Source organism: Ranitomeya imitator, chromosome 3, assembly GCF_032444005.1.
Source record: "Ranitomeya imitator isolate aRanImi1 chromosome 3, aRanImi1.pri, whole genome shotgun sequence".
NCBI classification, from domain to species: Eukaryota; Metazoa; Chordata; class Amphibia; order Anura; family Dendrobatidae; genus Ranitomeya; species Ranitomeya imitator.
This window is the reverse complement of record NC_091284.1, coordinates 713038723-713055879: the sequence shown is the minus strand read 5'-3', so window position 1 is coordinate 713055879 and position 17157 is coordinate 713038723. Positions and strand designations below refer to the sequence as shown.

Here is a 17157-nt window from a genome sequence, read left to right as displayed (position 1 = left end):
CACTCAAGTCAAAAACCACAGTTTTAACCGACCGATCTTCACACGTCGTCAAATATGCAAGTTGATTTGTAAATTGCTAAAATATCCCCTATCCTTACCTTGTTGCCCCATTTTGCATAATTAGGGAATGCTGCATATTGCTGCTGGAAAAGTAGTTGTTGCTGGAGTGTCTTGGGATTTTGTGGAAGTGGCTCAGAACGCGTGCGACTTAATGTCCTGTGTCCCGTATGGTCGGTGCCGATAAGGGAGTGGGTGAATTGCAGCGGCACAGAACCAAGGCCTTGTACTAAAAGGCAGAAAATAGATATTTATTAACAGATCATTTCAATTCGCTCATATGTCATATCTACACTTACCACAAGGGGGCAGTGTGGACTATTTGCATACTGTCTAGAACAGTGTTTCCCAAACTCCAGTCCTCGTGGCCCCAACATGTCATGTCTTCGGGATTCCTTAGGGTATGCTTCCACTGGGGGGTATTTACTGCAGATTGGACGCTGCGTAGAGCCGCAGTGTCCAATCCACAGCGCCCAGATGTTACAGCATAATGGATGAGATTTCATGAAATCCCATATCCACTATGCGTACAAAGAAGCAGGTGGCAGACCTGCGTATACGCACATGTGGTGCGTCTTTATAGACCGCAGGATGTCTATTTATCTTGAGGAGACGCTCAGTCTCCGCAAGATAAATAGCACTGATCTATGTATAGCAGGGGTCCCCAACTCCAGTCCTCAAGGCCCACCAACATGTCATGTTTTCAGGATTTCCTTAGTCTTGCCCAGGTAATAATTGCATCACCTGTGCAATGCAAAGGAAATCCTGAAAACATGACCTGTTGGTGGGCCTTGAGGACTGCAGTTGGGGACCCCTGATGTATAGGATGCGGTGATTCTGCATGTGTTCAATGGACATATACGGAATCACCACGCGTACAAAAGCCGGCAGCACTTTGGACGGGGCGAGTGTCCGCTGCGCCAAAGCGCTGGAAATACGCCACGTGGAAGCATAGTCTTAGCATTACATGGGTGGTGGGACTATCATCAACGCATCAGACATTGCTGCAGGTTCTCTCACCTGTGCAATACTTGGGAAATCCTGAAAACATGATTTGTAGGGGGACCACGAGGACGGGGTTTTGGGAAACACTTTTCTAGAATAAGCAATGAAATTAAATCACAGGGTGTTTGATTATCTATAAAAATGACAAACCCATCATACGATCTGTTAGTGGCACTGCGTACAATTGCCTAGCAGAATAACTAATAAGAACACCATGTCATATTACAGCATGTACAAAAAGAACAATCATCGTGGCTTTAAAATGATGACAATGGGGTCACGTTCCTTAGTTATATACTTTGTATTAGGATAATTCAGAAATCACATACTTAGCTCAGTACCACTAATCCAATCCAATTAAGAAATTAGTCCGAGCTCAGTTTGTTTTTTATTTAAATGTTCATTTATTATACAATGTCCCTTTCTTTTTTTGCTTGTTTGTGCATATATGTGTGTTTCTTCAAAAACTGTTATACCATGCCTGAGGAAGGGACCTAAGAAGTCCCGACAGCTTGCTTTGTAACATCACTTATTTTATTTTTGTCAGCCATTAAAAGGTATCATAACTACAAGATTATCTTGTTTTTCACACTGAGAGCATTATGTTAGGCCAGTAACGGCACGCCAAAAGCCATATCACAATCAGAACACACTGAAGGTGTACCCATCATCAGAACCATCCGCATAAACCAGTGCTCTATGGGACTATAGTCTATAAAACCTGATCATATATTTTGCTAGGGGAAAGTATCATCTGTTCAAGAACCTCCTCAGCCAGCAAAAAATAAAATAAAAATAATAAATGGTAGACAGAGGGGGAGGGGATGTAGCTGCTGTAGTATCGCTTCCTCAGGGTCTCTGATCATCCATCACACAAATGTTCCTGTTTTACTAGATTTTAATGACTTGATCTTTAGTTGGAGAGGTCACCCAGCGCTGGTTAACCCCATACCATTTAGTGGGTGGTCAGAATATGTGTCCAAGTGCTCACTTCAGGGCACCTGCATTGTTAGCAAGGATGGAGAATTGTCCAAAGTTTTATGGAAAAGGCAATAAGAGGGATAGAAACACTAAGGGCCCGATGCATGGAAGCTTTTACGCCAGAATTCTGGAGTAAAACTTTGAAAAGGCTCAAAGTTTAGGCACAACTTGAAGTTGCTCCAAAATCTTGCGACTTTTTACTTTCTTGTGCCAGTTTGTCCTAGCTTAGAAAAAATGAGTGGATCTGAGACGGGGAGACCACCTCATCAATTTCATGAAGAGCAGTGGTGTTCACTATCCCACAAATCTTACTGCAGCATGGGCTGGAGTAGGACTTGTGGCGAATTGCACACAGAGTTCTACACCACTCGTCCCATGCTCCTGATTCATGAACAGACTTACGCCTCTTCATGAATCATAAGTGTCTGACTCCAGCCCATCTCCTCATCAACGCCGCCATGAACAATGTCGGTCTTCATTAACCAGGCCCTACGCCCTTCTGTCCTAACTTGAAAGTACATACCGGCCACCAACGGAGTGTGTGCACCAGAGGGCTCCAGGATGATGACCGGCTGAATACGAGCAGCAGACAGGGTATTTGTACCATCATCAATACCGGGCACATACATAACTCTGGGAATTAGACCCTAAGGAAGAGAAAGAAAGAATAGTCATATCAATGCATAGAATTTACATATATCACACCTGTCAAAGATGACTGCAGCTATGGACTGCAAATCTGTAATTACAGGTGGAAATATGCAAACATTTCTATGGGTATATGGAAGGTAGAAGAATAAGACTATATCTCGACACTATTATGAGTAAAAAACAGTGCTGTGGAGTCCAAGTCATGGAATCAGTATAAAATGGACCGGCTCCAACTCCTAAAATATATAATAAATTGGGTACAGTAGCACAATGCAGGATGTACTGTAAATGTTTTCATAATTTGGGAAAAGTTATGAAAAGTCCTATAAATGTATGTTCTGTTCAGTTTTTAGTTGAGAGGAATCTGTGCTGCACTTTATGTACATGCTCAGTAGTGCAGCTCCTCATCCACAGATCAGAGGAAAAATGTGCTGGGAAGGAAGGCCTGCACTCATCTCCGAACTGCTAGAGTGAACAGGAAATAGCTTTATTATTGCATCATAAAGGTGATTAAAAGCCTGATGTTACCATTTTACTACAGTAAATGTATCACTTAAACATGAGCTATGTATGAGGGAGTCAGTCAGGGAAGTTTAGGAGTCGGAGTTTTTGGTTACTGACTCCATATTCCTGGCAAAAAGAATCCAATCAACTGAAGGAAAAGGAATACTCTAAAGGTAAGGGATTTTATAAGGCCCTCACCTCTGAGCCAGCACCAGGTAGTGAGGACAGACTTCCATTTTCAGCTGTCAGACTGTCATTCGGAGAGCTGCAGCCAGACACAGGAGTGCTGCTACTACTGGGGGATGAATCTGCAACGGAACAAAACAGAAACTCAAGACAACTGGAAGACCGTGAGGTCCAGCATTATAGGACCTGGAAAACAGGACAAGGATCTTCCATCAACCATATAATATCACTAGTAAATTAATTTATCAAGCATAGAATCCATAAAATTAGTATGTGTAAAATATACAATTTTGTAAAGAGTAAACTAAAAGTATATGAAGATCTACTAAGAGTCTGGCAGTGGAAATTCCAAAATGTATCTAAGAATCATGTAATATCGTAGGATGTATAAATAATGTAAAGCTGCGTCTATTGTGATGCTGGAAAATGTCTCACGCTAAACTGATGAGGATGTAAAGGACATTACCCTACTTCAACCCCTCGTGGAGCATTCACCCACCCTGTGTCTCTGGGGGTCTTCTTCTAACTGCTGGTGGAGCGCTTTCCTTGCGCATTAGTGGGTTCTTCCTTCTCTCCCCAGACTTCTTGGGTCTGACAGGCCACTTCAAGTTTGGCTCAGAGGCTGTGGGGAAATTAAGTGCACAATTCTAATGTTAGCAGCTCACATGCAACCTCGCCAAGTTCTGGATTCCACACCAGCACCAGAACCGAACACGTGAGCACAAATGTGCAGTAAATATAGCTGGCATATAGGGGGTATCATGGGTGATGGACTCATGGCTACCGACCCAACTACTATGTAAGATACAGCAGCAGCCTTATACTAGGCCTGAAGTAGTGAGATCCTACATTCTGATTCTTCTATTTGTGGTGTTCACTATTTCTCTCCTGACACTGCAGGGTTATATGATTTACATTATGTTCCCATCACTTGGTTACTTATCTGGAAATGTACACTTGAAAATGCAAATGGTACAAAAGGCAGGGAAATTAGCAACGTTCATCACTCGTTACGCATGTCAGGTATAAGCTGGCCAAGATTTTCATCATATACATGGCTACCTTAAAGGGGTTACCCAGTTCTATAAAAACTGATAATATATTAGACAGGTATACAGCTGGAATATACCTGGACAGGATACCACTCCATGAATCAGAATGAGAAACAGAATCTGGAACTATTGAAGTTGAAAGACAATTTTAAGTTTTAATGAGAAGAATCACAATCCAAAAACGAAGATAGTGATGTTTCGGTCATCAAGCCCTTCTTCAGATGGACTGCATTCAGAAAAATCTGGCATTTCTGATCATGCACTGCTGATATTTTTGCTCCCTGTGAGAGAAGCATTTGCCAGAGGGATTTGGCGGCGGCTCACTCATAGAAGAGACATGAGCACTCGGCTGGTTGAGTGCTCCTGGGTATGGAGGAGAAACAGGGCGGCCGTAAGATCTTCTGAAGCATCATTCCGCTGACAGCTACCTATCATGCATGGAACCTCTGAAGGCGACTCAACTGATCGCTGGGGAGATGTCGATTGAGCATGTTTGATTTCAGACTGCCAACCACGTTGTTTTCTTGCACAGAAATCGTCAGCCAACATGTCAGCCGGCGGCTTTCTGATAGAGAACACAGGAGCACTGACGCGGCTGAAAGAACAGCCATCTAATGTATATGGGGCCTTTAGTGTGTATAGCAGCAGACTAAGGAGGAAGCCAACAGTAAAACCCCCTTTGCATGAGGCACATTATGGAGCCAGATGGTATTATATCTTTAGACCCTAATTTTCACATTGGTGCATTACATTAGGCTTTGTTATTGTCCATTGGGTATTTCTAGCTTGGGATGTATGATAAATTATTAATAGTGATGAGCAAATATGCTCGTTACTCGAGATATCCCGAGTACGCTCGGGTGACCTCCGAGTATTTTTTAGTGATCGGAGATTTAGTTTTCATCACCGCAGCTGAATGATTTACATCTGTTAGCCAGCTTGATTACATGTGGGGATTCCCTAACAACCAGGCAATCCCCACATGTACTTATGCTGGCTAACAGATGTAAATCGTGCAGCTGCGGCGATGAAAACTAAGTCTCCGAGCACTAAAGAATACTCGGAGGACACCCGAGCGTGCTCGGGAAATCTCAAGTAACGAGTATATTCGCTCATCACTAATTATTAACCATCTACTGTCTATTTGTATCAGACTTTAGTGTCATCTCAGTATGTTTAGGTGTTATCCCAATCACCATCTCTATGTCTGTTTTTATAATCAATTATATGGTTTTAGACACTTAGACAACTTTGTATGATATGTATTAGAGAGAAAAAATAATCTACCTATAGTAATGTAATGCATATGTAAGATTGCAGTTTGTGTTTTATATAGTTTTGGTGAGTTTTCACTATTTTTTGGGATGCTGTGTTTTGTAGGCGTTAATTGTTCCTTTCATGTCCCTTTTTGGGCAAAATATGCAAAAATTGTGTCACTTTTTATTTTTTATTAAGAAAATACCTGTTCTCCGGAGAGGAAGGCCATGTTCAGAAGTGTTACAGGTGCTGGGTGCAGCCTGAGGAATGAAATTATTGGGGATGCTTGAAAGATGGTTATTTTTTTCCATCGTTTCAGATGATCTAAAAAAAAAATATATATATATATAGAATTCTGAAATATCAGTAACTATATCTAATGATTACAGATTGCCAGAACTTCAAAGCCAACTCTTTTTTTGGGTGCAGAAATTATATCCATAACTAAAGCTCATTCTGAGGACGGACAGGAATGGAGGATAAGGAAGATGTAACGGTATTGCTGGCGCTCCTACATGGTTCCCCTTCCCTTTCTATGCAGAGATGCTGGCACACTCAGCACTCTGGATGCGCACCGTACTCCCTGTTTCCTTCCTGGCTCTCAGTCCCGGCGGTGCGCTTATGTGCGTGCTGCCCTGTTCTTAAACGACCAGCGTGCACACCTGCTATATGGCTACCAGACAATTGCTGGGAGGCATCCTGTTTAAGTGGCATCCTCCGCAATAGAGAGGTGCCAAAGCAACAGAGAAAACCAACCCTCTCCTTTAAACGATGTGGCCACCTCCAAGGGACTCCCCAAATGAACTGAAATTATGCAAGACTGTAACAGCAATTAATTCTCTACATTTAATGAATCCTATCCTCTCTTCTCCACTGATATACAAGATATACAGGTACCTGTTAGAAATGGTTGGGCTGATGTGATTCGTGGGGTTATAACGGTCTACTTGCTGCTTGTTTCGAATCATCTGTAACAGTTTCTGTTTCACCGCTGGGCTGGCATTGGCACCTAGGACCATGAAGGAAGCAAAACTATAAGTATAACAAACATAGCAGATTATAGACAACTACAACCACTGGTCAACGTGGCAAAGGCTAAGCATGTATGGAAATAGGCTTAAAGTGAACCTGTCACCAGGTTTGGCTGATAAGAGTTACGACTACCGCCTTTCAGGTGCTGGGCCTCTCTGACCTTTCCCACCACCTGCGCACTGCAGGACTTTGCTCTGCCCTCAACAGGGCAGATAAGTACGCCTGCGCAGCCAAGATAAAGTTCTATCCCACCATTAAAATCTTACAAGTGGGGAAATTCAAAATATAAATGTAATGTATTGATTTTTTCCAAGATATGGAAAAGTCCAAATGAAGCAGACACTATAATCCTACAAGGGTCTTTTCCCGTAAACATGCCCCCATTGGTCCAAACAACTCCTGACCGTAAGGCAAACAAATCTGTCCATTCAATGGTCCAGAATAATTGACAAGCCAGCAACAAAATGGTCTTGGATGAATTAAGTATGTTTATGTTTTTCTTTTTTTATTTACTATGGCTGAAATCACCGTATACATGAACATTTTTTTTTTGTTCTTCGTATTTCAAGTGGTTTTTATGAAAATGTGAACTATTTGCCGACACATTACTAGTTGCTCTTCAATCTACCTGCAGAGGGCGATCGTGTACTATGGTCACCAGCCTCACACTTACTAGTGATGTGACTGTGCCGATCAGGCCGAAGACGAACCATAAGGGATCAACGACTCATTTAATCATAGATACTTGTATTAGTTACTTACTAAAGGTGAATTACTCATTTGTAATGTATGTGTTAAATAACAGGTACTGCTGAAAATGAAAAAATTCCCTGTTATTGCCCAGGCAACCTGTCCACAACACAAGCTGCCATAAAATATACTGAATTATCTGCCGAGCAATTATGGGGAATGTCAGATTTTATCACAGGTTTACAGCGTGCTATTACTGTAAACTCTGCATTAATTTCCTTTGCAGTCTATCATTTGCATATGTGTATTACATGTGATAACATAACAATTAATTCTCATACTGCATTTGCTTTTGTCCTTGTTGACCAGCTGCCTGAGACTTTGGTCCTGTCGTCCATGATCGGCATTGCGACATTCCATGTTCAGCTGTAAGACAAGAACGAAAGTTCAGACCATGGGTGTAGGAGACAGAATGTCAGCACTTCATGAATGAGACGGTCAAAGCAAATGGGATAAATAGGGTGTATATTTCTTCATCAGAAACAGCGCCACTTCTGACCTTAGGGTGTGTCTGGTATTGCAACTTATCCCCATAGGGCTCTAAACTTTTTTTATCTCAACAAAGCTAAACTAACAGAACATACAAAGACAGTATGGCAATATTCACGTAAGACAACAAGAGCCGCGACAAAGTGCTGGACCTGTTGTGCTGTAGTTACATTGCGGTGTCTATCGTTTTGTGACTAAGAATATACTCAATGCTGCGCTATTCTTGCAAATATCATCAGCACCATGACAGGCAGTTGTCTGACGGTTGTCAGCCTTCCAGAAATTCCAGAACAATCCGTAAAAATAGGGTGTTTTTTGCCCTGTCCATAAAAAAGAATTAAAGGCGTGATTATTTTGACAGTAATTCTCATCACTTGACAGTTTACAGTGAATGCAGCGGATGTCTTCATATCAGTTTTATGGGATGGAGACATGGATCACTTATAATGATAATGGTTTATTTATGGGGCAGCTGAGGGCTGATGTTCTTAGTCTACAAGGAGACCAATATCCATGGCCCCTTCCTAGGCTGTTTATATCAGCCCGCCGCTGTCTGCCTAGCCTTAGCTGGTTATTAATTATAGGGGAAACCCCTTATTTTTAGGGGAGGTCACCCCTTGGTAATAACCGGTAAAGGCTAAGTAGACAGTTGGCAGCTGATACTAATAAACATGGAGCTTCCCAGGCTATTACCCCTCTCCCAGACTATAAACATCAGCCGCCAGCTGCTGACTTTCCCTTAGTTGGTTAAAAAAAATAAGGGCAACCCCACGCCATTTTTGTCTTTTATTTATGAGCTTAAATACATGTACAGTAAGCTGCACTGCACTGATTACCGTATATATATTTCAATTAACTATCTATATATGAGATTGTTTTATTAGTTAGTAAACCAGCTTGAGATGACAGAATTACGGTATTTAAAAGCTGATGTTAAAAACACACTGCATACGTTTGTCATACAGATACGGAGGTGAGAAAAATCGCATTTTACTCGCAAGGCACTCTTCCTTGTTTTCAGGAACAACATTGGGCCGATTTTATTTACGCTGATAGTGTGAGCCCTTAGGCCAAGACTTCCAACACTTGTATGGAAGCTAAAAATGTGGCGGCATTATAGCTATCAGCTTTAGCATCAGTGTACACTGCGTCTGAACAGTATGTTTAAACGTATATATGCCAAGAAAACCTCCTGACAAAAGTTAGATGCATACATAGTGCCTCATCCACTCGATGAAAGTCGAAAATGTGTCCTTTTGGCCATGGTCTACGTGACATACCTTTTTTCTCCTTTGTAGGAAGAAGCAGCGGACTGCACTGAATGCAGACTGTCCGTCGGAGATATACTGTACATCAGGGGTGTAAATGTACGACTGAAGGCATAAACGCTGTATGCACAGACAGACACTTACCCTAATCTTGTGCTCCATGTGCTGCGGTGAGGTGATGGTAGAGAAGAGGGCTTGCTGGGACGGTTTCAGGTTGAGAAGAGCAACGTCAGGCCGCGGGTTAATGTGATGGATGACGTGAAACTCCATAGGGGTAGGTTGTGTCAGGACTGTGCTTGAGGGAACAGTCAAATCCACTGCAAAACAAATCATCAATAATCAAATATTAAGTTCCAATCTCCAAGCATTCCCTGCTTGTTCAGAGTCTATACAAAGCCTACTATGGGGATGTACAGTATGTTCTCACAAACACGGAGAAACAAAAAATTGCTATTGTATTAGAAGGTTCTTCGACGCGGCTGACTTCCACAAGACATTGCGTCCCCACGTGCCTGAAAGCGAGCGATCGACAGTAATTTGTGAACAAGTATGATATAGGCACATCAACTACTAGAGGTGGGTTTACCAATACATTTATTGGTCGTTTCAATGACAACCAACTGAAACACTTCATTTTATACTATAGTTAAAGGTGAATCATAGGATTTAGGCAGCGTTTTATGCAGGTTTTGTTATGCACATTTAAAAGTTTCTTTTTACAGCACCAGTAAAAGCTTTCAGAAACCTCATGCAGACAATTGTTTGGTTGTTTTTTTAACTAAATTTGAGAACTGTAGCATTTTTGTAATCTGCAGCATTTCAATTCTTCCAGTGTTTTTGCAGCATTTTCGGTGTGTAAAACTAACTTTATTGAACATGTAACACATGTAATCCGCATCCAAAAAAACACTGCACAATCTGCAGAAAAAAAAAAGCCATGCGTGTGAACATAGCCTAAAAGTGATAGGACACTAGGTAAAATGAATATGCAGATGTGCGTAAAGACTGATATTTCACCTTCGACAACATTGACATTTGTGAATGATTTCATGTTCTATTCAAGGATGTATTTTCTTTGGCGTGTCACCATTCCGGCTACAACCTGAACTAGCTGCACATTGTCCGGTTTTGCATTGCGTGAGGGGAAGCTGGGGTATAAGAATTAAACTCGGGTTGTCTCCAGTTCAGTTATGTGATATTATTTTCTAGTGAAATAAAAGGAAAGTTAGAAAGCATTGTAGCTACTGACAAAGGACTTGGCATACTACTACAAGTTCGAGCAGAGATTTAAGGGACTTTCCTTAGTCAATCAGCAAGTCTGACAAATACTTCTCAATGGTACCTGAAAAACCAACCAACCGAGCAGAAAAGCTGCAAATAACCCACCCAGACTCTGGTTTACCATTATTCATAGTGTAGTTGTAACTTTAGTAGTAATATATGAATTTCTGGTAAACAGGTCACACCTTAGTAGATGAAGCCAAAAAAGCTTGTATAAAAAAATAAAAAAAACATACAGATTAGTATGCAAGAAATGATAACGTAGGTAGCAGTTTAATACTTAAAATCTCCTTGTTGGTAAGGAACATGTTATTCCACTGTACAATACGGTCTCTCAAGCTTTATTACCCCCATTTCTTGAAAACCCAATATTCAAGCCAAGCAGCATTATGAAACATTCTGCCAAAATTCTACTAAAAAAGACTGAAAAACGCTACACTGAGATGCATCTGACTTCTTCAAATATAATTATAAAGGAAGAGACCTAGGCCATGACGTGAAGATATCGTAAGGGAGCAATATAGTTGTGCAGAAACAAAAAGTTGAAAAGTTTCCCCAACTAAGACAATGCACAGAGGCCTTAGGGGCCATTGTGAAACACTGAATTCTACAACTCCTAGCATTCCATTAAAGGGGATTTCAGAGTCACACGGAGATGCCTTGGGACACTGGAGGAAAAATGGTCTAAGGGCCCACCCTTCATCCATACAAAACGTGAATGTCTACATTTAATTGGATTGTATCAGTGAACATACAGGATTTATCACGAACATTTGGAATTCCATTTTATTGCTCCACCATAAGACAGGAGGACAGAACTCTTACAAGATGTATTTGTCCCATTGACCCCAAAATTAGCTCCAAACATGGTTTTATTCTGCTGCAAACTGGGAAATCACTATTGTATCAGAGTCTGCGCCCAACTCATCATTTGTTTTTGTTTTTTTTCCCTTTGGGTGATGAGGCTCACCCTTACTTCACCTATCCACTTACAAATATCTTTGTATTAAAAGTTTTATCACATTCCCTAGTAATGCCCACATGTGGGCACATGTAAAAAGTGTGCCTATCTGAGTATCACAGGCTGTGTATGGACAACTACGTCCGGCCTGGCGGAACCCAAACTCTTCTGACCTACCTATGTGGCTGTTGAGATCAGGTCAGGAGACCATTGCAGGTTTGGAAATTGCAATCTGGACATGTTCTGTGAAATTTGGATGTGTGAACCTGCCTAAATTACAACACATGCCACAGTTATGTGACACAGTAATGTGCGTGCATCTTCAAGTGGATCCAGCATGTAATGTAACAGATATATTACACTTACAGCTAGATTGTTCCCATGCAGACACCTCTTTCTCCAGATTCTTGTTGCCCCATCTGAGAACACAAAGTAGGGGTAAAGGCCCTGATTACAGTGATGTATCACTTGATGGGCTTCTTGCTGTAACTTTGATAAAATCACTGCATTATATGCTGCAGATCTGGCAGTCCTCTCAATGAAAAGCTCATTTTAAGTAGTCCTCAATATTCAAGAACTTGGAAAATGCCGACGTTGCACAATTAGTTGCCATCTCTCTGCTTATACATAGTGTAGGCAAAAAGCGGTCAATCATTGATGGTGAGCGGAGTTAGACAGAGCTCATCACTGAGAAGACTAGCAGAGCTGCAGATCAAAGAAGAAACAAGGATTTTATCAAAAGTACAAGAAGCACAGCAAGAGATACATCATTTGTGTCCCTACTTTATGCTGTCCTCAGATAGGGAAGCATAAACCTCTGATGGCTTAGCAGATGACAATTGGGCGCAATTTGTAATAGGAAGCAATATTTTGATTCCTAGAAAAAAAAATGTAACTATTGAGGAAGCAAAAATATTATTTTAAGACAAAAACAGAAACATTTATTTTCAACATTTATTTTGTTTAATTTGTTTACAATGTATCAGAGCAGTTAAATATATGAACGTGCTGTTCAATGTGTTTAGCTAATAGAAAATTTAATCTACTTTCCCATCAGGTGGAAGCAAAACTAGGAATATGCCAAAATTGTATAGAATAGAAAAGCTCTTTTTCATCAGGTTTCCTGTGATAAGACAGCCTCTGTGAGCTTGCTGTAGAAAAAAATAATCCTCTGTTATCTCTAAAGCCTGCATACACTTTGACTATTGGTGGAGTGATGGTTTGGCTGATTGTTGGGCCAGTAGCCATCTCACTCACTCTTCCATATACAAGAGCGCTTGCTCTGCTAAGATCTCATATGTTCTCTAAGGCTACTTTCATACTTGCGTTTTTAGCAATACGTCGTTTTGGGCAAAAAACGGATCCTGCAAATGTGCTTGCAGGATGCGTTTTTTGCCCATAGACTTGTATTAGCGACGGATCGCGGCGGATGGCCACATGTCGTGTCCGTCGTGTTTTGGCGGACCGTCGTCACAAAAAACGTTCAATGTAATGTTTTTTTTGTCCGTCGCGTCGCCATTTTCTTCCGCGCATGCGCAGCCGAAACTCCACCCCCTCCTCCTCAGACTTCAGAATGGGCAGCGGATGCGTTGAAAAACTGCATCCGCTGCCCACGTCGTGCACAAATTTCACAACGATTAAACAAAAGCACAACAATCCGGTCCTTGTGGATCATTTGTTTATTTACAAATTTCACAACGTGCGTCGGTACGTCGGCCCGACACATAGCGACGGACCAGTACCGACGCAAGTGTGAAAGTAGTCTAAGGCTGAGCTGCTGCCAGACATCTTTGGTGGCGAATTATCTCTAGAGAACTAAAGGATCGGCAATCCAAAATTGGGCATGTAGAATCCTAATCTCCACCGACGATCATTTGTTGGGGCCTCATTCACTTTAGACTAATGTCAACAGAATTCGCCAATATCAAGGTTTCGACTGACATTAATAATGTGTAATAATTAATAATAGGAAGTAGAATAAAATGATACTTTGATATCTGTAATCCAATTTCTTATTCAAGAGAAATCCATGTAATTCTATGTAAATTAGCTGTTAAGAGCAATGGGTTGGACATTGATCTGCATGAAAATCAACCTCCAGAGCTTATAATAAGTGAAAGGGGGCGTTATCAGCGTGAGACATGTAATGGCCGCTTTCTGCTCCCCTGATCTCCCTGCAGAACTGTGTGTGATAACTGAGATATCCGCAGTGTCATCTGAATCTCTCAGTGCTTCAGCTTCCATCTCACAGCTAGTCAGTGCCATAATACAGCAGAGCTGTGAGAGCTGCAGCAAATGTGTTTGTAAGGAGATAAAGTTCAGTTCTGCCGCTTTGTCTTAGTTACACGTCAGGCACTGGTAATGTCCCCTTATATTAAAAATAAGTCCTGGAGGCAGATGAGTGTCCGGTCCATAGTCCGGAACAGCTCATTTACATATAAAAAAAACATGGATTTCTCTGGAATAAGACATTGGATATCAGATAACAAGGTATGACTTTTGTTCAGCTTCCTATTTCCTACATGCCCCTATAGACGGCTTAGGAGGGTTGATCCTACTAACAGATGCCCTTTAAGAAACCGGATTTCTACCATACTTACACATGTGCCCGTGCAGAATGTCTATGGCTGCCTTCCCAAACATGGAGCTGGTATTATAAACACAGAGCACGCATTATTAGAGTGCTGCAGAGTATCTGAAGATTAACAACAGACGAGACCGGGAGAGCGGCCTGCTAGCAAGTGCCTAACCACAACCCCATCGATGCTCCTGCCCTGCACAAATGCACTTTGAACAAACTGATCTCAATCTATTTTAGTACTATGAAAACCAGTTGTGGTTACATGTACCCTCAGCACGGTTACTCTGATAGATGGGGTACACTGTGCCTCATTTCTAATTGTTCCTCTGCATGGAGGAAGGTATGTAGATGTCACAGATACATCTGTTCATGTTTATGCAATTACATATTGTCAGCAAATAACTGCTCTCGTCTCCAGTGAGAACTGAAAAGCTGGTGCGTTAAAGAGGAAATGACAAGCTAAAAATAAAACAAGGTGAAGTGTTTTTATATATCCTGTTTTCTACGAGGCTGGGGTGCACTGTGTCTCTGGAGGGGTGACAGAAGAACTTTAGGATGATTGAACATATGGCATTAATCTTCTGTCTATATTTAGTGATACTACTGTAATGGGATCGGTGTGTGCATATCTGGAAGAGATCCATACAACACATCGATCCGCCTCCGTTCTGTACTATTCTCCTCTTCTCCTTCACCAAAAACATAAAATGACATATAATGTTTTTTATTTGCATTGTACAAGTTTGTGGGGAAACTATTTATCCTGATTTTCGTATTTTCTGTTGCATTTTCGAGAGGGGCCTGAAACAGGTCTGGTTAGCATACAGAAGTAGCCTATTGCATAGCAACTTAATGTGGACACTACTGCACATAAAATAGGACATTGATACATACGGCAGTTGTAAAAACGTTGTCCCATGTCCTGTTAGGGCATAAAAATGTCACAAAATGTACCCACACATGGAAGAAGCCTGGTAGGCGAAACGGCGCTGTCGGGGTGGCGGCACGGGCGCATTACATCACGCACTGGCACTAATGTAAGTCTCATTCACTTTCATGCGCAGTTATTTGTTGTGCACATTGTATTAGACAGACCATTCATCCACACTTGGTCTTTCACGTTCCCTTCATGTTCATTAAGGCTATGTGCACACATTGCGGATTAGGCTTAGCAATTTCTGGTGCGGATTCTGCCTCTCCTGGCAGAAAACGTACCTGCGGATCCGCAGCATTTTTGTGCGGTTTCGCAGCGCTTTTTGTGCGTTTTTGCTGCGGTTTTCTTGCGGATTTGCTATGCTTTTTACCCCTGCGGTTTTCTATAATGGAATGGGTACAAAAACGCTGCAGATTCACAAAAAAGAAGTGACATGCTACTTCTTTTAAACCCCAGCGGATTTTCCGCAAAGTGTGCACAACATTTTTTTTTCTCATTGATTTACATTGTACTGTAAATCAATTGCGGATCTGCAGCGCTTCTGCACCTCAAAAAATGCTGCGGATTCGCAGAGAATCCGCAACGTGTGCACATACCCTTAGTCAGTACACATGTGCCTTTTAATACACCTGTACAGACACAACATCCTGCCAAAAAAGTATGATCAGACCACTTAAAATTTAAAGGTACATTTTTTGCTTTTGGTGACTATTAGGTCTTCATATGACCGTATGTCTTTACCACTTTTGCACCTTATTGCATTTTTTGCACATTTTGTAGACCTTCAGTAAAAATCAGGGGAACATAAGGCCATATTAATTCATTTCTAGAACTTCATATGCTGTTCATGTGCATTATGTTTCATTTGCCCTGTTGCTGCTTTGTTTTTAATTGAGATTCCCGCTGCATTTGATGGATTTTTTGGCAAATCAAATTTTTTTATCAAATTATTTGATATAATAAAATATTGGACATTTTAATCTTCTTTCCATGCCTCTTTTTTCCCCCTTCCACACGTGGGAAAACCACTTTGACAACCAGTGCATTGAGCCATTATATCTGCATCATTATTGATTAACAATACTACTGTACCATACATTTATGCACCATTACGTCCTCCACGTACCCAAGATAAAATCATAAGCCACAATAACTGACAAATTGATGGGTAGGAAACCCTCTGGTACATGGCTAAATTCACACTTCTGGGAACATCCATAAATCTTGTTGCTACTCAACTTTTGCCTCCTTTCTCTTCAACGCCAACTCGTTTCGAGTCTTCATAGACTTGTGTAGTCTGCATGCGCCAATTACAAACACAGCTTTATCCCACAAACTGATGAACCTCCACAGGGAATGGAGGCCAGTGAGGGGAATATGCTAATAAGGAGAATGAATGCTTGCATGGGGCAATGTTTGTAAACAGTATATCTCACAATGACTAAGCCGGCTCTAATCGAAGTTTATTTTACTGTTATATTGGGGCTTTCCACTGAAACTCAATCAGCAGCTTCTTCATATCCTTCACAAGGCTCACAAAGGGCCTCCTCATCGTGAGTCATATTTCATTCTCCATCATCTGTATTTACCTATTGTTTACATTCTTCTTTTTTTCATGGAATTTGGTAACAGAATGTAACGGGATAACCCGCGGGACAAAGAGAGGATTATTCGAACTGCGACCAAATACCTGGACCCCTCGGAAACAAGACACCAGCGTTCTCCTAGTTATGGGTAACATAATTTTCATCTGAAGCTAGCATATGGCACGGCACAGCCACATCTGAAGCCTAGCTGGCAAGCAGAGATGGTAACCTAAGCTTACCTTCACCCCTAACAAATGGGATGAGAATTTGTCCTTTTTTTGACTGAATTGAATGCATGTCGAGAAGGATCTCAAACCATACAAGAGCCGAGTATAACAGCACAATGGAAGAAAGCTAATGCTTTTAACTAAGGATGACGGCCTAAGAAGAGGAAAACTATCCAACATTAAGCATCTCGCAGTGCCATCATAAAGATGGCTGGGTGAAATTATATACAAGGGCATCCCTATCTATACAAGTAATGAAAATATCCAGTAAAATATGATTTGCTTTCTTGTTTTGGATGATATTTTTACTTTGTTTTAATATGGTAGTTGAAATCGTTTTGACAATGAAGTTATT

General features: G+C 41.3%; 1 protein-coding gene across 4 annotated transcripts in view; it reads right to left on the bottom strand.

Annotated features, from left to right (window-relative positions):
- HDAC7 (histone deacetylase 7) overlaps window positions 1-17157 on the bottom strand; it is a 579208-nt gene that overhangs the window by 59471 nt on the left and 502580 nt on the right. For all 4 annotated transcript variants that reach the window (XM_069758685.1, XM_069758686.1, XM_069758684.1 and 1 more), the window contains 8 exons: window positions 9377-9549; window positions 7757-7841; window positions 6591-6702; window positions 5899-6017; window positions 3884-4006; window positions 3397-3506; window positions 2567-2690; window positions 99-286 (listed from right to left, as the gene is read on the bottom strand). In XM_069758685.1, coding sequence (XP_069614786.1) covers window positions 99-286; window positions 2567-2690; window positions 3397-3506; window positions 3884-4006; window positions 5899-6017; window positions 6591-6702; window positions 7757-7841; window positions 9377-9502 — 987 coding nt within the window. In that variant the 5' untranslated portion in view covers window positions 9503-9549. The remainder of the gene's footprint in view (window positions 1-98; window positions 287-2566; window positions 2691-3396; window positions 3507-3883; window positions 4007-5898; window positions 6018-6590; window positions 6703-7756; window positions 7842-9376; window positions 9550-17157) is intronic.